The following is a 22,614-nucleotide window of genomic DNA, read 5'->3' on the forward strand; positions in this document are numbered from 1 at the left end:
TGACGCACTTCTCTCCCTGCCACTAGTAGATAATGGACAGGGCATCAGGACAGTCCAGGTTAAATGAACATGATGTAATGCCATTATTGTGGTAGTTGTATAATTATTTGTGATACGTTGCACTGCCTGTCATAACGAGAGCAGTGATGAAACTGATGATGGTGTATGTATGGGGTAGTAAAACACGCAGTCGGTCACTCGGTGTAACATTATATAGTAGGGATTAATTGAAGCTCAATGTTCAATTCAAATCTCCCTACTATCATATTTAAGCCAATATGACACCAATGTCGACATAACTTGGCAAAATCAACTTGATTTGTTGCCGAGAACCAAATACCAGATTTTTAACGGGGTCTTTAGCATTAATAAAAAATACAATGTCTTGTCCCGACCTAGCTCAATATCTAGGTGTTGGATAAGAACAAGATTACAGCATCCATAAAGTGACCCTTAGACTTGCCACCTTTCGGACTGAATATGTTTGTAAGGGCAACATCTTAAATTACATGTATAATTTACTGCTCTCACGTGCCAATAGAGAACCAAAGATGTACTACTTTTTTGTAGCATTTCTGACAATGCTAATATCTTTTCAGCTGAATCTCAGTTCTAAAACCAGACCAGCAACTCGATTGCTGCACAACAGGAGCTAGCTGGGACATTCCTACTATGCAATGCCATTTGGACCTCAAACTTTTGGGGAAAAAATTATTGTTTTAGTATTCTATCAGAAAAAGTTTCCAAATTCTGGTGGAAAAAGTACCCAATTGTCGTAACGCAAAACACCAGTATCAACGTCAACGGTGAAAAGGTGACTCATGGATGCTGGCATTCTAGGCAGAGTTCCTCTGTCAGTGTCTGTGTTATTTTGCCCATCTCAATCTTTTCTTTTTATTGGCCAGATATAGCTTTTTCTTTGCAACTCTGCCTAGAAGGCCAGCATCCCAGAGTCGCCTATTCACTGCTGACGTTGAGACTGGTGTTTTGCGGGTATTATTTAATGAAGCTGCCAGTTGAGGACTTGTGAAGCATCTGTTTCTCAAACTAGACACTCTAATGTACTTGTCCTCTTGCTCAGTTGTGCACTGGGACCTCCCACTCCTCTTTTCTATTCTGTTTAGGGCCAGTTTGATCTGTTCTGTGAAGGGAGTAGTACACAGTGTTGTACGAGATCTTCAGTTTCTTGGCAATTTCTCGCATGTAATAACCTTAATTTCTCAGAACAACAATAGACTGACAAGTTTCAGAAGAAAGTGCTTTGTTTCTAGCCATTTTGAGCCAGTAATCGAACCCACAAATGCTGACGCTCCAGATACTCAACTACTCTAAAGAAGGCCAGTTTTATTCCTTCTTTAATCAGGACAACTATTTCCAGCTGTGCTAACATAATTGCAAACGGTTTTCTAATGACCAATTAGCCTTTTAAAATTATAAACTTGGATTAGCTAACACAATGTGCCATTGGAACACTGGAGGGATGGTTGGTGATGATGGGCCTCTGTACACCTATGTAGATATTCCATTAAAAATCACTCAGCCGTTTCCAGCTACAATAGTCATTTACAACATTAACATTGTCTACACTGTCTTTCTGATCAATCTGATGTTATTTTAATCGACAATAAATGTGCTTTTCTTTAAAAAATAAGGACATTTCTAAGTGGCCCCAAACTTTAGAACAGTAGTGTGTGTGTATATATACAGACTAAAAACATGAAACATGGACAAATAGATACAACTGAATGTTTACATATATTTTTTGCTTTACACCATAGTTTTCCCACCAAATAATAATGTGGTGTCATTGTAGGAAGGGGTTGTTTTCTTAAATGGAGAATTACAGCAAACTAAAAGTGTGGAAAGTGATATCAGGGACACACATAAAATATAAAATAATAATAAATGCAATAATCATGAGAAATGTTTTTTTATTGATGAAAGAGACTTTAACTAGGACTATAAAATAATGAAGAAAGATTTTAATCATTTAATTATTTTATGGCTGATATTTCTTGTGGAAGTTGATCATTAACACCTGGGGACATGGCAAAACCGCTTTAAAATGCATGGAATTCCCTTTCAGGATCCATGTTTTTGGTGTTTTTAAGGTATGCTATGTTTTAAGCTATGTCCTTGGCTGCTATTATAGCTAGCCAGTTAGCTACTAGCCAACGAGACTATTGCATAGCTGTATAGATCGTAGACCACAACTCAACATTGACTATATATCCTAGCTACATTCTTCCATAAAGCATAGGTAGCTAAGTAAAGTTCATAGTCAACAACTTTGGGAAACTGCAGCCAGATGTCAGTTTCTGCACAAACAACTGCTACCTAGCCTACATTTCCTCAACCAAGACCAGCCTCTCACAACACAAACTAGATTATAAAACAAATGGTTTTGCTAACTATGTTGAATCTAAACCTGGCCAATGCACATCTGCTGTGCATTGCAGTGAGTGTACACATGCTACGTAGCTAGCTTTTTTTTTACCCCCTTTTCTCCCTAATTTCGTGGTATCCAATTAGCCTGATCAACATACGAGACATAACACGTCCCTCTTGGAGCATCCAGAACAAGTCCAGCCCTTACCTTATGATGTATTAATTCAGTACACGCCCTCTGTTAATGCAATTTTCTTCATTACATTTTAATCCAAATTTGAGCTGACTGAACAACCGTGGCAAGTTACTTTTCAGTGTGTTCTCAAAAATCTGAACCAAAATTATGTTTAAAATATGTATTTTCCAGACTTTGAAGTTCGGTTAATTTTAGGTTATAAATGAAAGGTGAAAAGACGTCTTTTCAGGAAGTTTAAAATATATGTATTTTCCGGACGTTGAAAATATGCATATTCCGTATGTTGGTCCGGATCGGACCAAAAATCTGATGAGATTCCCTGAAAACACGGCACTTGGATACAGCTACGACTTTTTCGTAGCAGGTTAGGAGAACTTAAGCAGCAGGATAGGATAATTAAGGTATCAGGTTAGAAGGATTAGGTTAGGAAAAGGGTTAGGGTTAGCAAAAAATGCTCTTCTCACGGGTTTTTAGAGAGTCACGTCTGTGGACGTCGAAATCAAGGCCAGTCCGGGCCACACCAAAAAAAGGTGGCCGGTCCGGACAGGACCATAAAAAGAGGTCCAATAGGTCCCTTTAGTGAGAAGTAACAAGTAATAAACTGGAGGGGGTTCTGGGGGAACTCCCACAGATATTTGCAGGGATTTCTTTCCAAATGCTCACTCGGCAAACTTATCAGTACTTTGAGAGTCACTTACATAAACTGGTATGTTTACGTTAACGGGATCGATATGACAACAGCCAGTGAAAGTGCAGGGCGCCAAATTCAAAACAACAAAAATCTCATAATTAAAATTCCTCAAGCATACAAGTGTTTTACACCATTTTAAAGATACAATTCTCGTTCATCCAGCCACCGTGTCTGATTTCAAAAAGGCTTTACAGCGAAAGCTCCACAAACGATTATGTTAGGTCACCACCAAGCCACAGAAAAACACAGCCATTTTTCCAGCCAAAGATAGGAGTCACAAATAGAGATAAAATGAATCACTTACTTTTGATGATCTTCATCAGATGACTCTCATAGGACTTCATGTTACACAATACATATATGGTTTTTTCGATAATGTTCATATTTATATAAATAAATCTGAGTTTACATTGGCGCGTTACGTGTAGTAGTTCCAAAAACATACAGTGATTTTGCATAGCCACATCAGTTTACAGAAATACTTATCATAAATGTTGAAGAAAATACAAGTGTTAGACACGGAATTATAGATATACTTCTCCTTAATGCAACTGCTGTGTCAGATTTAAAAAAAGCTTTACGGAAAAAGCAAACCATGCAATTATCTGAGAACGGCGCTCAGAAAACATTTATATATATCTGCCATGTTGGAGTCAACAGAAGTTAAAAATAACATTATAAATATTCACTTGCCTTTGATGATCTTCATCAGAATGCACTTCCAGGAATCCTAGTTCCACAATAAATGTTTGATTTGTTCGATAATGTCCATAATTTATGTCCAAATAGCTACTTTTGTGAGCGCGTTTGGTAAACAAATCAAAACTCACGAAGCATGTTCACTAGTTGCAGACGAAATGTCAAAAAGTTCCATTACAGTCCTTTAGAAACATGTCAAACGATGTATGTCAAACATGTGAGTCAATCTTTAGGATTTTTTAAACATAAATCATCAATAAGGTTCCAACCAGAGAATTCCTTTATCTTCAGAAAAGCAAAGGAACGCAGCTCCCTCTCATGTGAAATGCGCGTGACCAATTGCGTGTATAATTTTGTATAATCACCTTCCTGTGTAAAAACCATGGAAATTAAAAACAAACAAATATGTTTTAAGTGAGAAGTAGGGATTGGCCGAAAAAGAAAGGAAATCCACATGAGCACCACAATGCCGACACCATGCTCTACCAAGATTTTCCAGTACACAACATGGATCTAGTACAGTAGCTATGTCGGTCTATTGTACAACGTGTATGCAGGTTGCTTGAAATTCAAACCTTCTCAAACAGCCTAATTTGTACTCTTCAGAAGAAGAATGGACTTTACCGTATCTTGCTATATACAGTGCCTTCAGAAAGTTTTCATTTAGTTTTCTTACAAGGTGGGATTAATATGGATTTCATTGTCATTTTTTGTCAACGATATACACAAACTACTCTAATGTCAAAGTGGAATAAAGAGGAAGAAAACAAATATGAAAAATAAAATGAATTGACTACATAAGTATTCAACCCCCTGAGACAATTCATGTTAGAATCGCCATTGGAAGTGATTACAGCTGTGATTCTTTTTGGGTAAGTCTCTAAGAGCTTTGCACACCTAGATTGTGCAATATTTGATTTTTTTTTATTATTCTTTAAGCTCTATCAAGTTGGTTGTTGACCATTGCTAGACAGACATTTTCAAGTCTTGCCATACATTTTCAATACGATTTAAGTCTAAACTGTAACTAGGCCACTCCTTAGCTCTATTCCGTTTCTTTTCATCCTAAATAAAACTCTCTAGTACTTGCCGAGGACAAACATACCCTTTACATGATGCAGCCACCATCATGCTTGAAAATATGAAGAGTGGTATTCAGTCATGTGTTGTTGTTGGATTTGCGCCAAACATAACGCTTTGTATTCAGGACATGAAGATCATTTATTTTCCACATTGTTTTTGCAGTTTTACTTTAGTTAAGTTTAGTTTAACTAGTTAGTTAGTTTAGTTTATTTTTATTCTGTACAAGCTTCCTTCTTTTTACTCTTTCATTTAGGTTAGTATTTTGGAATAACTACAGTGTTGATTGATCCATCTCCTGTCACAGCCATTAAACTCTGTAACTGTCTTAAAGACACCTTTGGCCTCAAAGGGAAATCCCTGAGCAGTTTCCTTCCTCTCCGGCAACGGAGTTAGGAAGGACGCCTGTATCTTGGTAATGACTGGGTGTATTGATACACCATCCAAAGTGTAATTAATAACATCACCATGCTCAAAGGGATATTCAATGTCTGCTTAAAAAAATACCCATCTTCCAATAGGTGCCCTTCTTTGAGAGGCATTGGAAAACCTTCCTGGTCTTTGTGGTTGAATCTGTGTTTAAAATTCATTGCACGACTGAGGGACCTTACAAATAATTGTATGTGTGGGGTACAGAGATGAGATAGTCATTCAAAAATAATTGAAAATACTATGATTGCACACAGAGTGAGTCCATGCAATTTATTAGGTGACTTGTTAAGCACATTTTTAAGTATTACTTTATTTAGATTTGCAAAACAAAGGGTTGAATGCTTATTGACTCAAGACATTTCAGCTTTTAATATTCAATTCATTTGTAAGAATGTCAAAAAACAGAATTCCACTATGACATTATGGGGTATTGTGTGTAGGCCAGTGACACAAAATCTACATTTAAATCAGTTTTAAATTTAGGCTGTAACTCAACAAAATGTGGAAAAAGTCAAGGGGTGTGAAAGCTTTCTGAAGGTGCAGCATTGAAATTCCCCAAGAACACAGTGAACCTCCATCATTCTTAAATGGAAGACGTTTGGAACCACCAAGACTCTTCCTAGAGCTGGCCACCTGGCCAAAATTGAGCAATCGGGGGAGAAGGGATTTGGTCAGGGAGGTGACCAAGAACCCAATGGTCACTCTGACAGAGCTCTAGAGTTACTCTGTGGAGATGGGAGAAACTTCCAGAAGGACAACCATCTCTGCAGCACTCCACCAATCAGGCCTTTATGGTAGAGTTTCCAGACAGAAGCCACTCTTCAGTAAAAGGCACATGGCAGCCCACTTGGAGTTTGCCAAAAGGCACCTAAAGGACTCTCAGACCATGAGAAACAAGATTCTCTGGTCTGATGAAACCAAGATTGAACTATTTGGCCTGAATGCCAAGCGTTACGTCTGGAGAAAACCTGGAACCTTCCCGACGGTGAAGCATGGTGGTGGCAGCATCATGCTGTGGGGATGTTTATCAGAGGCAGGGACTGGGAGACTAGTCAGGATCAAGGGAAAGATGAACGGAACAAAGTACAGAGAGATCCTTGATGAAAACCTGCTCCAGAGCACTCAGGACCTCAGATTGGGGGTTGGTTCACCTTGGAACAGTACAGTGACCCTAAGCACACAGCCAAGACAATGCAGGAGGGGCTTCGGGACCAGTCTATGAATGTCCTTGAGTGGCCCAGTCAGAGCCCATACTTGAACCTGATCGAAACATCTCTGGAGAGACCTGAAAATAGTTGTGCCAAGACCCTCCACATCCAACCTGACAGAGCTTGAATACTTATGTCAATGTTATATTTCCGACTTTTTTTGTTTCTGTTTTTGTTTTGTCATTATGGGGTATTGTGTGTAGATTGATGGGGGGGGGGAATCATACATTTTAGAATAAGGCTGTAACGTAACAAAATGTGGAAAAAAATCAAGTGGTCTGAATACTTTCCAAAGGCACTGTATTTGGGTAAGGTTATTTGGCTCTGTTATGTAATCCTTATCGGCCCGTTTCAAGGAGAAACAAAAATAGGAATCAGCTCTCCTTTCACACCAAAATAAACACAGTTCCTTTCTCACATTCAGACACAGTTGTCAAGAGTGGTAGATATGAAAACAAGGATGGCATAAAAAACGAATTACCCCAATCCTCAGGGTGGCACTCTGCCCATTCAGGAGATAATGTATGGGAGACTGGCAGTGTGCTCCGTCCAGTGGCGGGCATGCACAGTTTCACCATGGGTCAAGAGGACGGTGACAAAAGGGTACGGTCTGCAGTTCATCCTCCTCCTTTTCATGGTGTCATTTCGTCAATGGTCTCCGAGGTCCTAGCGCCTGTCTTTAGAGAGGAGATTTCCTCTCTCCTTCAACAACAGGCTATTCAGGTGGTGCCCGTGTCAGAAGTACAGAGCGGTTGGTGCAGCTGGTACTTCTTACTTCCTAAGAGTGATGGAACGTTGCATCCCATCCTGGACTTGTGTGTTTTAAACAACCACCTCAAGGTTTGCATGTTCAAAATGCTGACACTTCGCTGGCTATTGCAGTCGGTGCGTCCCAGTGATTGGTTCACGTCCATAGATCTGAAAGATGTGGCTATACTGTACATCCTCCCCACAGAAAGTTTCTGAGATTTAATTTTGTGGATGTGGCCTTCAAGTTTCTGGTCCTGCCTTTCGGGCTCTCCCTATCGACCCCGCACCTTTTCTATGGTGGTGGAGGTGGCTTTGGCACCGTGCCAGGGGATCAGAGTATTGGCCTATCTGGATGATTGGCTGGTAGTAGCGGAGTCGAGAGAACAGGTGGAGCTCCACACTGCCACGCTAGTTTCCCATATTCAGTCTCTGGGGTTCATAGTGAATAACAAGAAAAGTTGCTTGACTCCGGCTCAATGCATTCAGTTTCTTGGTCTGGTTGGGAATAAATGCCTTGGAGTATCAGTGTCTGTGGGCCCTGCTCTATGAGTTTCCTCCGATGGACCTGATTCAGCCTACCGTGGAGAGGGTCCAACAGCAGGGTATTTTTATTCTGGTTGCTCCCTGTTGGCCCCGACAACCCTGGTTCCCGGACTCATGGAGGATTCCGTGTCGTTGGGATCTATTGAGTTTGGCACCCACAAACGCAGATATGGAATCTGTGGGTTTGGTCCCTGAAAGGTTGAATTTTGACAGCATGTGCCCCCTATATGAGAGGGTTGTATACATATAAGTGGTGCGTTTGAGGGTTGATGTCAGGTTAAAGGAGTTTGTCCTTTTCAAAGCTCTTTGGTGGACATTGTTATGTTCTTGCAAGAGCTTTTTGAACAGGCCCTTTCTTTTTCCACATTGAAGGTTATTATGGTAGCCATCTTGACGTGTCATGTAGGGATTGATAGCCCTACCCCAGGGTCTCATCGTCTGGTGGTGATGTTCCCTATAAAGGCATGCGTTGGCTCAGACCACTGACAAAGCCTACGGCACCGACCTGGGACCTGGCTTTGGTCCTGGACGCTCCGTTTGAACCATTGGACTCTGTGGACCTGAAGGTATTTTCCTACAAGACTGTCCTGCTCATGGCTTTGGCATCACCCAAGTGCGTTGGGTATCTACACGCATCAGTACACCCTTCCTGTTTGGAGTTTGCGCCTGGCAACTCCAAAGTGACGGTAGGTCTTAAAGCAGCTTTTGCTCCCAAGGTTATGTCTATGTCTTATGGGTCCCACGGCTTTCAAGCTGTTTCCTTTCTCACATCCTCGGTTTGCTTCCAGTGAACAACAGAGGTTGCATGGCCTGTGTCCGGTGCGCGCATTACGCACGTATATGGATAGGACCAAGGATATCCGAGTTTGTGACAACTTTTTCTTTCTCTAATCCAGTTTGGGGTAGGGCATTCTCTAAACAGTGTCTTTCTCATTGGATTGTGGAGGCATATGACAGCAAAGGACAAAGGTTGCCTAGCGGTGTGGGTGCTCACTCCACTAGGGGTCTGGAGGCTTCTTGGGCATTGTTCAGGGGCATGACGATTGGTGATATCTGTGCTGCAGCGAGTTGGAGTTCTCCACCTTTGTGAGGTTTTATCACTTGGGTGTAGGGCTGTTACAGTGGCCCTATTACCGCTACACCAGCAGTCAGGAGTCATGACCGCAGTCAAATTCCATCTTGGTAAGTAGGCTTCTCCAAAACTGTGCTCTGATAATGCTGATGGTCATTAGTATCCTACCAGTCGCTAATGGCCGATACTCAGTGCGCTATTGTCCCTCTAATAACTCTGACATCAATACAAATGCAAACACTTCATGAGAGCCCTGGCATTCAAAGTTAAAGTGAATAGCATCATGGAAAACGAGCATAGTGTAGAGAGTAATTGTAAAATCTGAACCGCTGTGAAATATATTTTCCATAATCAGAAATATTGTACAAAACTGAAAGTAAAGGATGCAAAAACAAAACTTAAGACGGGGAAGCATAGAAATAGCACACATAGAAGTACGTAGAATATTGGAAATGTGTTTTGAAAGTTCAATTTATGTTGCGCTGCTGATTCAATCGTATCATATTTTGGAACCAATCTTATTGGTGTCCTATGGAATTCTATAAAATCTTATAGGATAAAGTTCTATAGGATAGGTCATATAGGATTCTAAAACTATAAATATCAATAACTTTAAATGCTGTTTGTTCATATGCTGTTTTATTGACATTCGAGTGTAAGGCACAGTCCAATGAATGTCAACAATCTTTGAGAGTTTAATATTGATGAGGGTTGGAGGTTATAAGGAAGATAATCCACTATTCACATAGCAGTCTGGGTGGTTACGGGGTATCCTTACATGGAAAACATATTATAGTGTGAGACTGCTGTTGTGTGATTGTTATGTAGGACTTTTATTTGGATTAGCCGTTAGCCATTAGTCTGGCTCTTGATAGCTTTACTCATCATATGTGTTAACCTATTTTGTTGTTAGCTAATGTTATGCGTGGGTTTGTTAGGGAACACACAGGAGTCGTGGGTGACGTTTAGCCATGCTTTATTGTAATTACCTGCTGGGCCTCAGCACATGTTATGTCATCAATAAACCCTGATGAAGACAGCTTGCTGTTGAATAAATGATTGCATCTGAGCTTCCAGAGTTTGAGGCTTTTCCTCATCTTTTAATGTCATCAATACATGCCAGTGTGGTGGATCAATCTGATGTCATGACAAATAAGTTGCTATCTTCATTCTCTCCTCGTCTCTTGTATAACTCCTCCATTGTTGGTCATCCTTGCATCACTTACAAAGGCATATTTGTCAGGACAGTGTGGATAGATACATATCTCAATACTGTATGTAGAGTTGTAAAACAGCCCAAGCTGACCTCATTTGTACACTGTCCAAATGTATATTTGTCAGGACATTATGGATACATATCTTAATGCGTACAGCCAAAGACAGGCCTAATGTTGTCTGGCTATATAGCATAGCAGACACAGGGTTAATATAGACCCAGACAAATTCTCCAGTGTCGTTACCATGGGCTCCATGGCAACAGGCTCAGTCACCACCAGGCTTTTCGAGTGGCAGATTGAAGCTGAGTGATTTGTTTAGAGAATACAATTAGTTGTTTTGTGTTGATTAAGAGTGATGTCTCCATCCTAATGCAGATGGTCGTTTGGCCCTGTTGTTGATGTGCTTTCTCCAACTAAGCCCACATGCATAAAACATTGTCACGATTTGTCAAGCCTCATGCGGTGAGGTTAAAGGATATTAATGTTTAATGTTGATGTGCAAATGTTTTGTTAAATGTGATACATACGCAGCTCGGTGCTGTACCTACAGATTTCCCTGGAGTGCTGGCATGCTTGTGTTGTGCGTCACTAAGGGAGAGTGCAGTTCACTTCAACGACCAGGAGAGAGGGCAGTCTGTCGTACTGTTGTCAAACACCATGTCAGTGATACACACAAATCAAATCCAATTTTAATAGTCACAGATGCTGAATACAACAGGTTGTTTCACCTTACAGTGAAATGCTTACTTATGAGCCCCTAACCAACAATGCAGTTTAAAAAAAATATGAATAAGAAATAAAAGTAACAAGTAATTAAAGAGCAGCAGTAGAATAACAATAGCGAGACTATAAACAGGGGGGTACCGGTACAGAGTCAATGTGCGTGGGCACCAGTTAGTAGAGGTAATATGTACATGTAGTTAGAGTTATTAAAGTGACTATGCATAGATGATAACAACAGAGAGTAGCAGTGGTGTGAAAGAGGGGGGGCAATGTAAATAGTCTGGGTAGCCATGTGATTATATGTTTAGGAGTCTTATAGCTTGGGGGAAGAAGCTGTTTAGAAGCTTCTTAGACCTAGACTTGGCGCTCCGGTTTGCTGTGTGGTAGCAGAGAGAACAGTATGTGACTAGGGAGGCTGGAGTCTTTGACCATTTTTAGGGCCTTCCTCTGACCACCTGGCAGGAAGCTTGGCCCCAGTGATATACTGGGCCGTACACCCACCCTCTGTAGTGCCTTGCGGTCGAAGGCCGAGCAGTTGCCATAGCAGGCAGTGATTTGATTTGATGCGACCAGGATGCTTTCAATGGTGCAGCTGTAGAACCTTTTGAGGATCTGAGGACCCATGCCAAATCTTTTCAGTCTTCTGAGGGGGAATACGTTTTGTTGTACCCTCTTCACGACTGTCTTGGTGTGCTTGGACCAAGTTAGTTTGTTGGTGATGCGGAGCTCTCAACATGTTCCACTACAGCCCTGTCAATGAGAATGGGGGCGTGCTTGCTCCTCTTTATCCTGTAGTCCACAATCATCTCCTTTGTCTTGGAGATGATTGTGGACTACAGCCGCACACTTTGTGGACTTTGACACAGCCCCACATGATTGTGGACACAGAAGCACACTTATGCACACACACACACACACACACACACACACACACAGGGTGTTTGTGATGTTTGCACTGCAGCTGTTTTTTGGGGGCACATGAAAGCCCCCGTCAACACCTTTGTCCTGGCCCAGATTAAAGGTTGCTTTGAAGGTGACCCAGACACTCTGTAAGGCTGGACACCAGCCACATTAATGCATCTGTCTCTCGCTTTCTCGCTTTTTTTCTATCTCTCTTTCTCTCTGTGACTGTGTGTGTGCGTGTGTATTTACATATTTATGTATTTATGTCTTCCAGGCTCAACTTCTTCCATGATGTCCCTGATTTCCGGGTGCTGGCATGTGGAGGGGATGGGACAGTGGGATGGATCTTAGACTGTATTGGTGTGTCTCAATTCTATTGGATTAAACTCATGTACTCATGTGATGCAATCCATCAGAATTGTAATCATTATCTTATTGTTATCTGTCCATCTGCAGACAAGGCCAACTTCACCAGAGATCCCCCTGTGGCCATCCTCCCTCTGGGCACAGGGAACGACCTGGCAAGATGCCTACGCTGGGGCGGAGGTGAGGAGCTGTGTGTGTGTGTGTGTGTGGTGTGTGTGTGTGTGTGTGTGTGTGTGTGTGTGTGTGTGTGTGTGTGTGTGTGTGTGTGTGTGTGTGTGTGTGTGTGTGTGTGTGTGTGTGTGTGTGTGTGTGTGTGTGTGTGTGTGTGTGTGTGTGTGTGTGTGTGTGTGTGTGTTTGTGTGTACATCGAACGCAGTGAGAGTCTTGTTTTACTTTTTCCTGCTCACTGAAAGCTTCAGTCAGCATTATTTTCCCCAATATTCTCACAATGCTCCTGTTGTGTCCTTGTGGTCCCTAACCCATCCTCATAGACCTTATATGAAAGAGCTATATAATGCAAAGCAGAGTTCTTATATAATCCCTGTTTGCTTATTGGCTGGGCCTGTTTTGGGGCCAATAGTTGTGACCCTGATTATGACTGACTGCTTGACCTGACCCTGGCTTGTAGAGGCCAGCAGAGCACTTTAGCCAGGCGGCAGGCATATGATGTTATGATGCTTGTAAACTAAATAGACAGATAGTTCCCAGGGGCTTTTTGACCAAGCACAAGTTGAATACATTATGTTCTCGGAAAAATCATTTAAAAAGCAGCTGGATTCTTTGAATTTTTCTGACCAGATGTACAGCTGTACAGTATTAGACAGTAGCTGTGAGTGACTGTGTGTGAGAGCGGTAGCTGTGTGTGAGAGCGGTCTTTGTGGAAACATATTGCACATGCTTTTTAATTCCTAGCACAGTAAACCAATCATCTAAATTGTGTTTGGTGATACAATTTCCTATTGGTCTCCTATTAAGTGGTAGATGTTATATGACAGATGGTATAGGCCTATTGTAATTATATGAGGCAGGATTGGGCTGTATGTTAGCCTGTGTGTGTCATGGGTATTGGAATATACTTGTATGCTTTTGCAAACATGAATGAGTATAAGTAGTCTGTGAATTGTTTGTTTAATATTCAGGGTATGAAGTATGCTAATTGACTTCTTACATTACATCCTCATTGCTTTCTCCCTCTGTGATTTGGTATAAGTGTGAGCTCAGACTGTTGGAGATCACATGAGGGGGAACAAGTGTCATCACACATGGCCCCTGGCTAGGAGATAGGAGATAGGAGAGTATTCAGCCTCTCCTGGAGGAAAAATAGTAGATTTCAGATGTAGATTTCAGATGTTTCTTTATTATTACAACGAACGTGTTTCAGCGTGACGCCCTCTTCAAAACCCTGGAGCTCCCCATGCGCCTTGTTTAGAGAGGGAGGTAGCAATAGTTTTCCTTTCCCTTCAGTCATCATGTGTTAGTAGCACAGGAGGGGGGAACATGTGTCATCACACATTGGCCCCGGCTCTCAGGACGTAAGTGGCAGAGTCCCCCTGGTGTTCTCAGTGTGATGGGTCCTCATTATATGCTCACACCCCCATGACAGCCAGTGATATAACACTAACGGCCCACCTCTCAGCAGCACTGAGCACAATCATCATCAGAGTCATTGTGGTTCAGATCCACTGGGTCTCAGACACAGAGGACCTGGTTACCGGAGCCCGAGATGGGGTTCTATCCCATGGCACAGTGTAATGATGGCTCTATTGTGTAGGCTCATACTGTTTACCAACACTCTCTCAGAGATCCCGTCAGTTGGTTGGCGTTCTATTTCCTGGCATTGGACTTATTTACTTGCTCCTCTTCATCCCCTCTGGGACATAAGGCCACAATGAGGACTTTACTGTGTAAACTTATACCATTAGGCTGTTTTGTCATTCACTGTGTGACGACTTCTTAGTCCTCTGGAGACACGCAGGAGGAGAGGGCTGTGGGTCTTTTCAGATGTACTCCCTTGAAACCATTTCCTTTTTCTCTTTGCTTGCTTCTAGGAATCGAAGGCCTCTGACCTCACATTACATTAAATACCGAAAGCACTATGTAACTTGATGAATACTAGACCTACTTGCATTTATAAAAGTTGGTCTGAGAGCCCAGGTCTGAGAGTGTGGGTGACCTTAGTGTGTGTGATGGCTTTGATGGCTTTATCTCATTGTGTCCTATGTCTGACTTCTCACCTGTCTCTCTCTCTTTTCCTGTAGGTTATGAAGGAGGCAGTCTTCTGAAGTTCCTGCGGGACATAGAGCACAGCACAGAGATGGTTCTGGACCGATGGAACATCGACATTGTCCCTGTTGACAAGGAGGAGAAGGGAGACCCTGTCCCCAACAGCATCGTCAACAACTACTTCTCCATCGGAGTGGTGCGAAAACAGCACACACCTCTACACATAGACACACTACACACGTAAACAGACATCCATACATGCATGCACACAGACACACACACATACACACACACACACACACTCTAGTTATTCGTTTCACCAGGAAATGTTCGTTGACATGCAGAACCAATTTTAACCCTCAAATTCTTATCCTTAAAACAGACACACAATCCTACATGCCTGGCTCTCCATATTCAGTTCAAACGATAAGCAGGACATAGCAATGGTCAAATTGTGGTGTAGATATTGAGGGGGGGGGGGGGGACAGTAGACAGGGGTTCCGGTGGTCCTTCCCCAGAATTGCTTTGACATTTTAAAACACATTTCCTACAATTCTACACAGTATGGCATTACTTATTATGCCTATTTTGAGGGGTACATGGGTATTTTGAGGGGTACATGGGTATTTTGAGGGGTACATGGGTATTTTGAAAACACAGTATACGTGGAAGGATACGTGGAAGGACAATTCTTCACCATCTTTTATGAAGGTATTTCAAGGCAAGTATTAGGAATACATAAAAGATGAAGACTGAGTTGTATTATAGTCGGACTTCGACTACCTTATGCCCAGTCCACATGTCCCCCCATCCCCCGTGGCAATTTCACTTTTGGGACATAGGCTCAGTACTATGCCACAGTATGGGATTGCCTATCCCAGCAGGAGTTAAACAATTTGCAGAATCCCCTGAGGTTTTTAAGCCTCTCAGGCAGGTTAATTACTGTATTTCCCCTTTTAATGGGAAGGAACCAGCATCGCCCTGGTCCCTGTTGCTTAGCAACCATTTATCGCTCTCCTCACGGTCCCACTGTTCAAAACAAATTACCATGGGCATGCCTCAAACGTATTAGACTAGAGGGGCCAGTAGGACAAGGTCAAATGGGTGCTGTCTCAGTTGTTGTCGCTCTCAATCAACCCCTGACACTTCAGATGGATGTTTTATATCTCTGTTATCAAATCTATGGTTGCTTAACAGTAAGGTGCCTGCAACACCTCATTTGAGAAAGCAATCCCTTTTATGGTATTTCCTCTCTTTATTTTCCTTTGCAGGGAAGCCTAAAAATACACAAACAGCCAGGAGTAGACAGTGAGACTTTGCCGAAGTTTGATTGGTCCAGACATATTATATACCAATCACAGGTAGGACAAGGATGAGGGAGGAAGGGGCGAACTTGGCAGGGATACGAGGCACTATTGTGATGTTATGCAACCCGGCCTCCCACTGGTCCCAAGCCTGCCACATATTCAGCAGGTTTCTGCCAAACACATGAATCTACCATCCTGTTACTGCTGTGCTATGAGTACACCCTAGCCTGCTGGACCCATATACTGTATGTTTGTCCTGTATTGCCAACAATGACAATATTGAAAGCAGTTGACTGGGATCAGTACTTTGTCTCATAATTTTCAGCATATTGCTGATCGAATGGAAAGACAAAATGGTTTAATTAGAATGTGGATGTTATTAGCAAACGACCAACCCTCTGACCTTTCTATCTAGACAATGGGTCTTTCTCCACTGTGTAATGCCTGTGTCAGAAGGGCCAGAGGATGAAGGCTAGGGGGTGGCCAGGGGACAATGCCCTCTCTGTGGGATTCAGATGTGGTCCGGGTGGGTGGTAGTGCCAGTGCCAGGATGGTCCAAACTTTGGTTGCAGCCACTGTCAAGCATTTACCCTGGCTGTACACCATTTCTAAAGAATTGCTGGCTACATTTAAAAACTGTTATTGATGATATAACAGTGATTTACAGTCCATTTACATTCAAATATATCTCAATTCTGTGTTCCTGAGAGGACCTTTTAAGCTCAAACTGATCCCTTCGAAGGATTATGTAATCCACTATGCCCAATGCCATTCCCATGTTGTTGATGGCGCTTTTGGTCTGCTGTAGGCTAGTCCTAGCTCTCTGCCCTGATCTAATGCGGCATGGCATGGCCCTGTAACAGGGCAACAGATCTCATCTCCATGGCTTCAGTTGCCAGGGACAGATGGCTGCATATCTGTGCACCAATGACACCTGAGCAAACGAGCGCTAGCGCAATGACTCACGCCGTATCATGATGTAATCATTAGCAGCCCCGAATAAGGTTCAATGTCCATATCCATATTGGGGCATCACTTCCTGCCATCACAGTCACAGACCTTCCCCTCCCGGGACAGGGATTGGGTTGCCATGGCGTTGGCGCTCTCAAGGCCAATTTTCGAATCTCAACTGTCATCTGTTTCTTGTTGCAGTGAGTTAATTGAGGATGACGTGGTAGCCATATTGACTGTCACTAAGAGAATGCTCTAGGCTAGAGATAAAGATGTGTTTTGTGGTATTGCTAATTTGTTCCCTGCCTCAGATTACTTTGTATTGCTTTTGGGCATCAGTGCTCTGCACTAAGTACGCACTAAAACTTGATCATATTAAATAACAAATAAAATCTAACAAAATCATACAACATACATCCTAAGAAGAGTCAACCATAAATCCATATTGAGAAGAGCTTCATATAAAATCCTTCTCTGGTCACTGTCAAACTTTAGTCTGGATACAATGACTGAAGCTTGTCTACAGGAAACCAACTTTGACAAGACGGCTTCATGTCAGCCATTCTGGATCTATTTCACCATACAGACACTACATTAACATTAACCCTCAGTCATTACTGTAACCCTAACACACTGATCAGATGGGAGAGGAGTCTACATGTACATATGGCAGGCGCCTTGGGTTTCAACCCCAAATCCTGAGCCTCACTTCAATCCCACATCCCCATATTGCATTCCAAGACTTCCTTCCTTCCCTACCTTGCCTTGCCCTCTTAAAACCCCTGTAATTCAAACAATTCAGCCCCACTTCAGTCTCACATCCCCACGGAAATCCCCAAGACTTCCCTGCCTGCCGTGCCTTTACAGTACTGTATGTATTAGGCACTCCATATACTCCTATAATGTATTGCATCCCTGCACCCTGAGTGATCCCGTTCCCAACCCTCACCCTGAAAATAATCTGTGTGAGGAATTAGTGAGAGGGAAATCACACCATGTCAGCAGCCATTAAAGAAGCCACCTCACCCCTACCTCACCCCATCCCCTTAGCTTGAGGAAGCCGATCTCTCCAGGGTCCGAGAGAACGATGAAACGGGTCCTGCCATCAACAAGCTATCTGCTCTCCAAGCGTGGCTCTATGCCTAGCTATGAGAAGTGGAGATTGCCTGGGACTGGCTCTGACCCTTCTACCATGTAATGCTCTCTGGCTCTCTAGCTATGTGTTAGCTATTGCTACTTACCCACCATGTTACTCTGTGGTCTGTGGATCCAATCCACAGTGACCTGTCCTGTGTGTTGACAGCAGAGTGTGTAGTGCTTGCTCAGGGGACAGCCAGGCCAGGCCTCTAGGGAGGGTAGAGGGAAGTGAAGGTTAGACTGAGGGGATAAAGATGGGAGAGAGAGAGGTGCAGGGGGAGGAGTAGTGCTGGCAACACCAAAGGTCAGGGGAAGTATCAGTGACAGGAAGTTAGCGTCTGCCAGGTTCAGACCAGGTTACCGCGGTAATGAATGACAGTGCTGAGTGACACCTGGCTGGGTCTTAAAGATAGGGAGGGAAACAACCCCCCCACCCCGTACTCTTCACTATGTCTGTCGGAACACACATGCACTCACACAGATACACATCATAGGTACTGTACACATCATACACAAAGATACAGTATAAACCCTTTTACAAAATGAACCCACATATTCACACAAACTATTTGTCTCCCTTTCGCACACACACACACACACACACACACACACACACACACACACACACACACACACACACACACACACACACACACACACACACACACACACACACACACACGAACGCACACACACACAAAGATACTGTATATAAGCAGAATACATTGCTTACATAAAAACACAATTATCTCAGGAACAGGTCCCCAGCGTTAGCGTTTGCACCTGCTACCTACAGCTATGATGACAGGGGCACAGATGGACTCCACACAGGCACAGTGGCACAGCAGCTTGCTACAATAGGCTCACTATGACCCTGTATGGGCATTCAGATCTAGAGCTCCGGTTCCGTTTGACCATCCTAATTTATCTTATTCAAAAGCAATTTCAATGGAAATTCTCAATTTAGAATTTAGTCCAGGCCTTGGCTTAATCTGTGTCCAGGAAACCAACCAATAACAGTTTTGTAGAGCTGTATTTGTCAAATTGCAGAGCCCTTAACCAATGGGTGACTAGACTGGATGGATGGCTTTGAAGCATAATTTTTTTTAAACCTTTATTTAACTAGGCAAGTCAGTTAAGAACAAATTCTTATTTTCAATGATGGCCTAGGAACAGTGGGTTAACTGCCTGTTCAGGGGCAGAACGACAGATGTGTACCTTGTCAGCTCGGGGGTTTGAACTTGCAACTTTCCGGTTACAAGTCCACCGCTCTAACCACTAGGCTACCCTGCCGCCCCAGAATGGGGTGAGGGTTGACGGGGGGAGGTAGGGGTGAGGGTTGACAGGGGGGAGATAGGGGTGAGTGTTGAGAGGGGGGGATAGAGGTGAGGGTTGAGAGGGGGGAGATAGGGGTGACACCCACTTTTCCCCAGATCACACTTTGATGTTCCCGAAAGGGCACCAACCAAAATGGGTTGAAAAAGCAACCTATTTCTACCTCTATCTGGGGGCTGTGATAGAAATGGTTCTGAGGTGACATTTATTTTCCAGCGAGTGATTTGTTTGTTTGTCCACTCCCCATCCTCCCTCCCGCCCCCACCATGTGCCAAACATCAAATGGCAAGATCAAAACAACCTTCGTCACACAGAGTCAACTATGGTGGATAGCAAATGTCACATATTTACAGTGACAGTATTTGGGGACAGTATAGGCTACTGGCCGGTGCTTGCTCTAGGAGCACTGGACACAATCCAGTGTCACATATAGTTGCTATTTGTTGTGTTTTTTCAGAGGCTGTTGTGATACTGTGACACTGTGAGTCACATTAAGGTATTGCCCTAGATACAGGACATGCAGTCCTTCAATAAAAACAAATGTCATGATTTCTTTCCCACCTCTCTTCCTCCCTTTTTTAATCATGGCTCAAGGCCCAGAGGTTAACAACAAACCAACTCCCTGCATCCACCTATGTTCTAATCACTATGCCTAGTATTTGGCGTATGGTGTGTGGTTTTCATCCAGACCTCCAATAACACCTGTCCCCCCAGGTTCCAGTTTAAATGCATCCCATATTCACAGCCAAAGAGCCTGACCAAGTGGGCAGGTGCAGAGCTATTTTGGGACCCACTAGTTGATGATGTTGTGGGACATGTGTTAAGTTTGATGGAGGGAGAGCCCTGGAGATGACACAGGCTCCAAAGGATAGTGGGGGGAGGGTGACGGGGTGAGGGTGATGTGGCGTGCCTTACCCCCAACCTTCCAATCTTTTCCGGTCTCCTCTCTGGCGACCGTTGAAACACCTGCACAGGCAGGCAGGAATCCAACCAATGCCCCAACAACCGATGGTTGGTCTCTCTGTAGGGCTCCAGGTCCGTTTCCTATTAGTGCCATGACCTGTGCCAGGCTGAATGGCGACCTGAACTCTGGTCCCTAGGGCAGTGGCTGGCACGCAGGGGTCTGGTCCCACTTCCTCCTTCTGTCCCATGTGGTGGGAAAGGAAAGTGAAGGAGGGAGAGAGGGGAGAGTGAGAGAGAGAGACCTGCTGACTGCAGGATGTGGTAGTGTTGAGCTGCCTGCCAGTCAGCATTCGACTGCCTGCCTGCCTCCAGTCTAAATATAGGAGCAGATCTGTTACAATGACAGGTCTGATTTGTCAATTATTCCCTCCTTCATTCTCTATGGCTTTCTCTCTCGCTCTCTCTCTCTCTCTATTGCTCTCTGGATCTCTCCCTCGTCTTTTCTCTGGCAATATCTCATTCTCTCTCTATCTCTCTCTTCTTCCTCTTCTCTCTCTCTCTTTTGACATTCTGTCTTTGCTTTAATCATTCTTTGTGTTAGCAGAATGTGCTCTAGTTTCAATTTCAGCAATGTCGCCAAGACTTTTTTCTATTGTCGAGAATAGGTTTGACCTGATGGCCTTTCCAAAGGTTCGTTGTCCATTTATTTCTATGAGCAGATCAAAATGCCAAAAATAATTGCCATCTTCATTGCAGTCTAGTAACTATTCTCATAGCCACCATCATCACCATCACCACAACTGGTAGGAAGCCAGCTGTCTATCTTTCAGGACATGACGTCCATTGCTGCATTGACCATTTCCTCCATACCCCATCTTCTCTGCCTGTCCATTACCGGATAACCTCTCCTCCCCATCTAGTAAAATCACTTATTCATCCAGCGTGATGCTTTTTATCCTACAGTACAAAGTCACCATCTCTCATTCTGTGCTCTGTCCACCACACAAGACTAATATGAGTGAGATCACCCTGCCCTCAGGCCTCAGGTCATGGCAGAGCTAAGACGGGCTCTGGAGAACACACACACCCATACCCCATATTTATAAGTGGGGTCATTCCTAGTGTTGGAGCCATTTGACTGATTACGTTGACCCCCTACCACCAGAGGTCATCCAGGGCTGGGGTCAAACACACAACACAGGGGGTAGGCAGGGCAGGGGGATAGGTGGTGACTTTTTAACCCTGTTATCATCCCTAGCGCAGTCCTAGGATCACATAGGCACAGGATCACAAGCACAAAGGTGATGCCCCAGTAGTAGCTTAAAACTGCTCTATGTCTCCCACTATAGGATGCGTCCATCGCTCATCGCTTCCACTTGATGAGAGAGAAGCACCCAGAGAAATTCAACAGCAGGTGAGAGATTGATATAGACTTTGTTTCACTTAACTTAAGGTGTATTGGTGTCACTGTATTGTCTCAAGCTGCTACTGACACAGTGAATGGTCACTACTCATTAGCTGCTCTCAACTTCCATCAACCAGATAGAGTCCCTCCATGCTGGGAAAACCTATAGCATATTAGAAGAAATGAATAATCAATGGTCAGGAAAAACCCTGCCTGCATAGTGACATCAATAGATTGGCATTGCCTGGCTTCTGTCTATGATGGTAATGGAAACTGGCTAACTGATTTTGTGACATAAAGAAGGGATCCATGCAGCCAATGTACAGTGTCTATGCTAACTGACAAGCTGGCTGGCTGGCCGGTCCTTACTACCATTTTGAGTCCTGTTCTGATGCAATGGCTGTGAAATTTTGTACATGGGTCAAACATTTATGGAAGTAGTTATGCACACCGGTTTGTACACAATTTGTAAAAAATATTTTATTTTACTGAGGCATTTCTGACATTTTGCGTGGTAATATGCAAAGATATTGTCCAATTTGTCACAAATTCACTGACGAAGGAAAACATTTGTTAACTTGTGGCTTGATTGAACAATATTATGCAGTAAATGTGGGGAGCCAGGTAGCCTAGTGGTTAGAGCGTTGAGCCAGTACCCGAAAGGTGTTGAGCTGAAAAGATATCTGTCGTTCTGCCCCTGAACAAGGCCGGTCCCACTGTTCCCCAGTAGGCCATCATTGTAAATAATAATTTGTTCTTAACTGACTTGCCTAGTTAAAAATGTTTTTTTTATTAAATGTGTGATGATAGGTTGAAATTGCAAGCCCTTTTTTTGTACTGTAGTGATCAGTCAGATTTATGCAATAATATTGCAGGCAGATCGCTCAAGAGTGGCTTCAGCGGGAAGTGCCTTCAATACCGGACACTAGGGGCAACAGTGAGCGCTATTACCGTCAAGTAGGCTTGGGTTTTGCTAGGGCGATGTGGATCAGAAGATTTTTGTTGTTATTTGTTTTAACCCTATCCCAAACTTTAACCGTTACCTTAACCATTTGGAATGAGTGCCTAAACTTCATGTTTTAACC

General features: G+C 43.2%; 1 protein-coding gene across 1 annotated transcript in view; it reads left to right on the forward strand.

The window, feature by feature from the left end:
• Positions 1–22,614, forward strand: part of dgkg (diacylglycerol kinase, gamma) — a 195,083-nt gene that overhangs the window by 81,964 nt on the left and 90,505 nt on the right. Inside the window, 4 exon segments of the mRNA XM_031796900.1 lie at positions 12,177–12,262; positions 12,359–12,448; positions 14,527–14,687; positions 21,474–21,538. Of these exon segments, the coding sequence (XP_031652760.1) occupies positions 12,177–12,262; positions 12,359–12,448; positions 14,527–14,687; positions 21,474–21,538 (402 nt within the window).

The sequence above is a fragment of the Oncorhynchus kisutch genome, linkage group LG2 (genome assembly GCF_002021735.2).
Source record: "Oncorhynchus kisutch isolate 150728-3 linkage group LG2, Okis_V2, whole genome shotgun sequence".
Classification (NCBI taxonomy): Eukaryota; Metazoa; Chordata; class Actinopteri; order Salmoniformes; family Salmonidae; genus Oncorhynchus; species Oncorhynchus kisutch.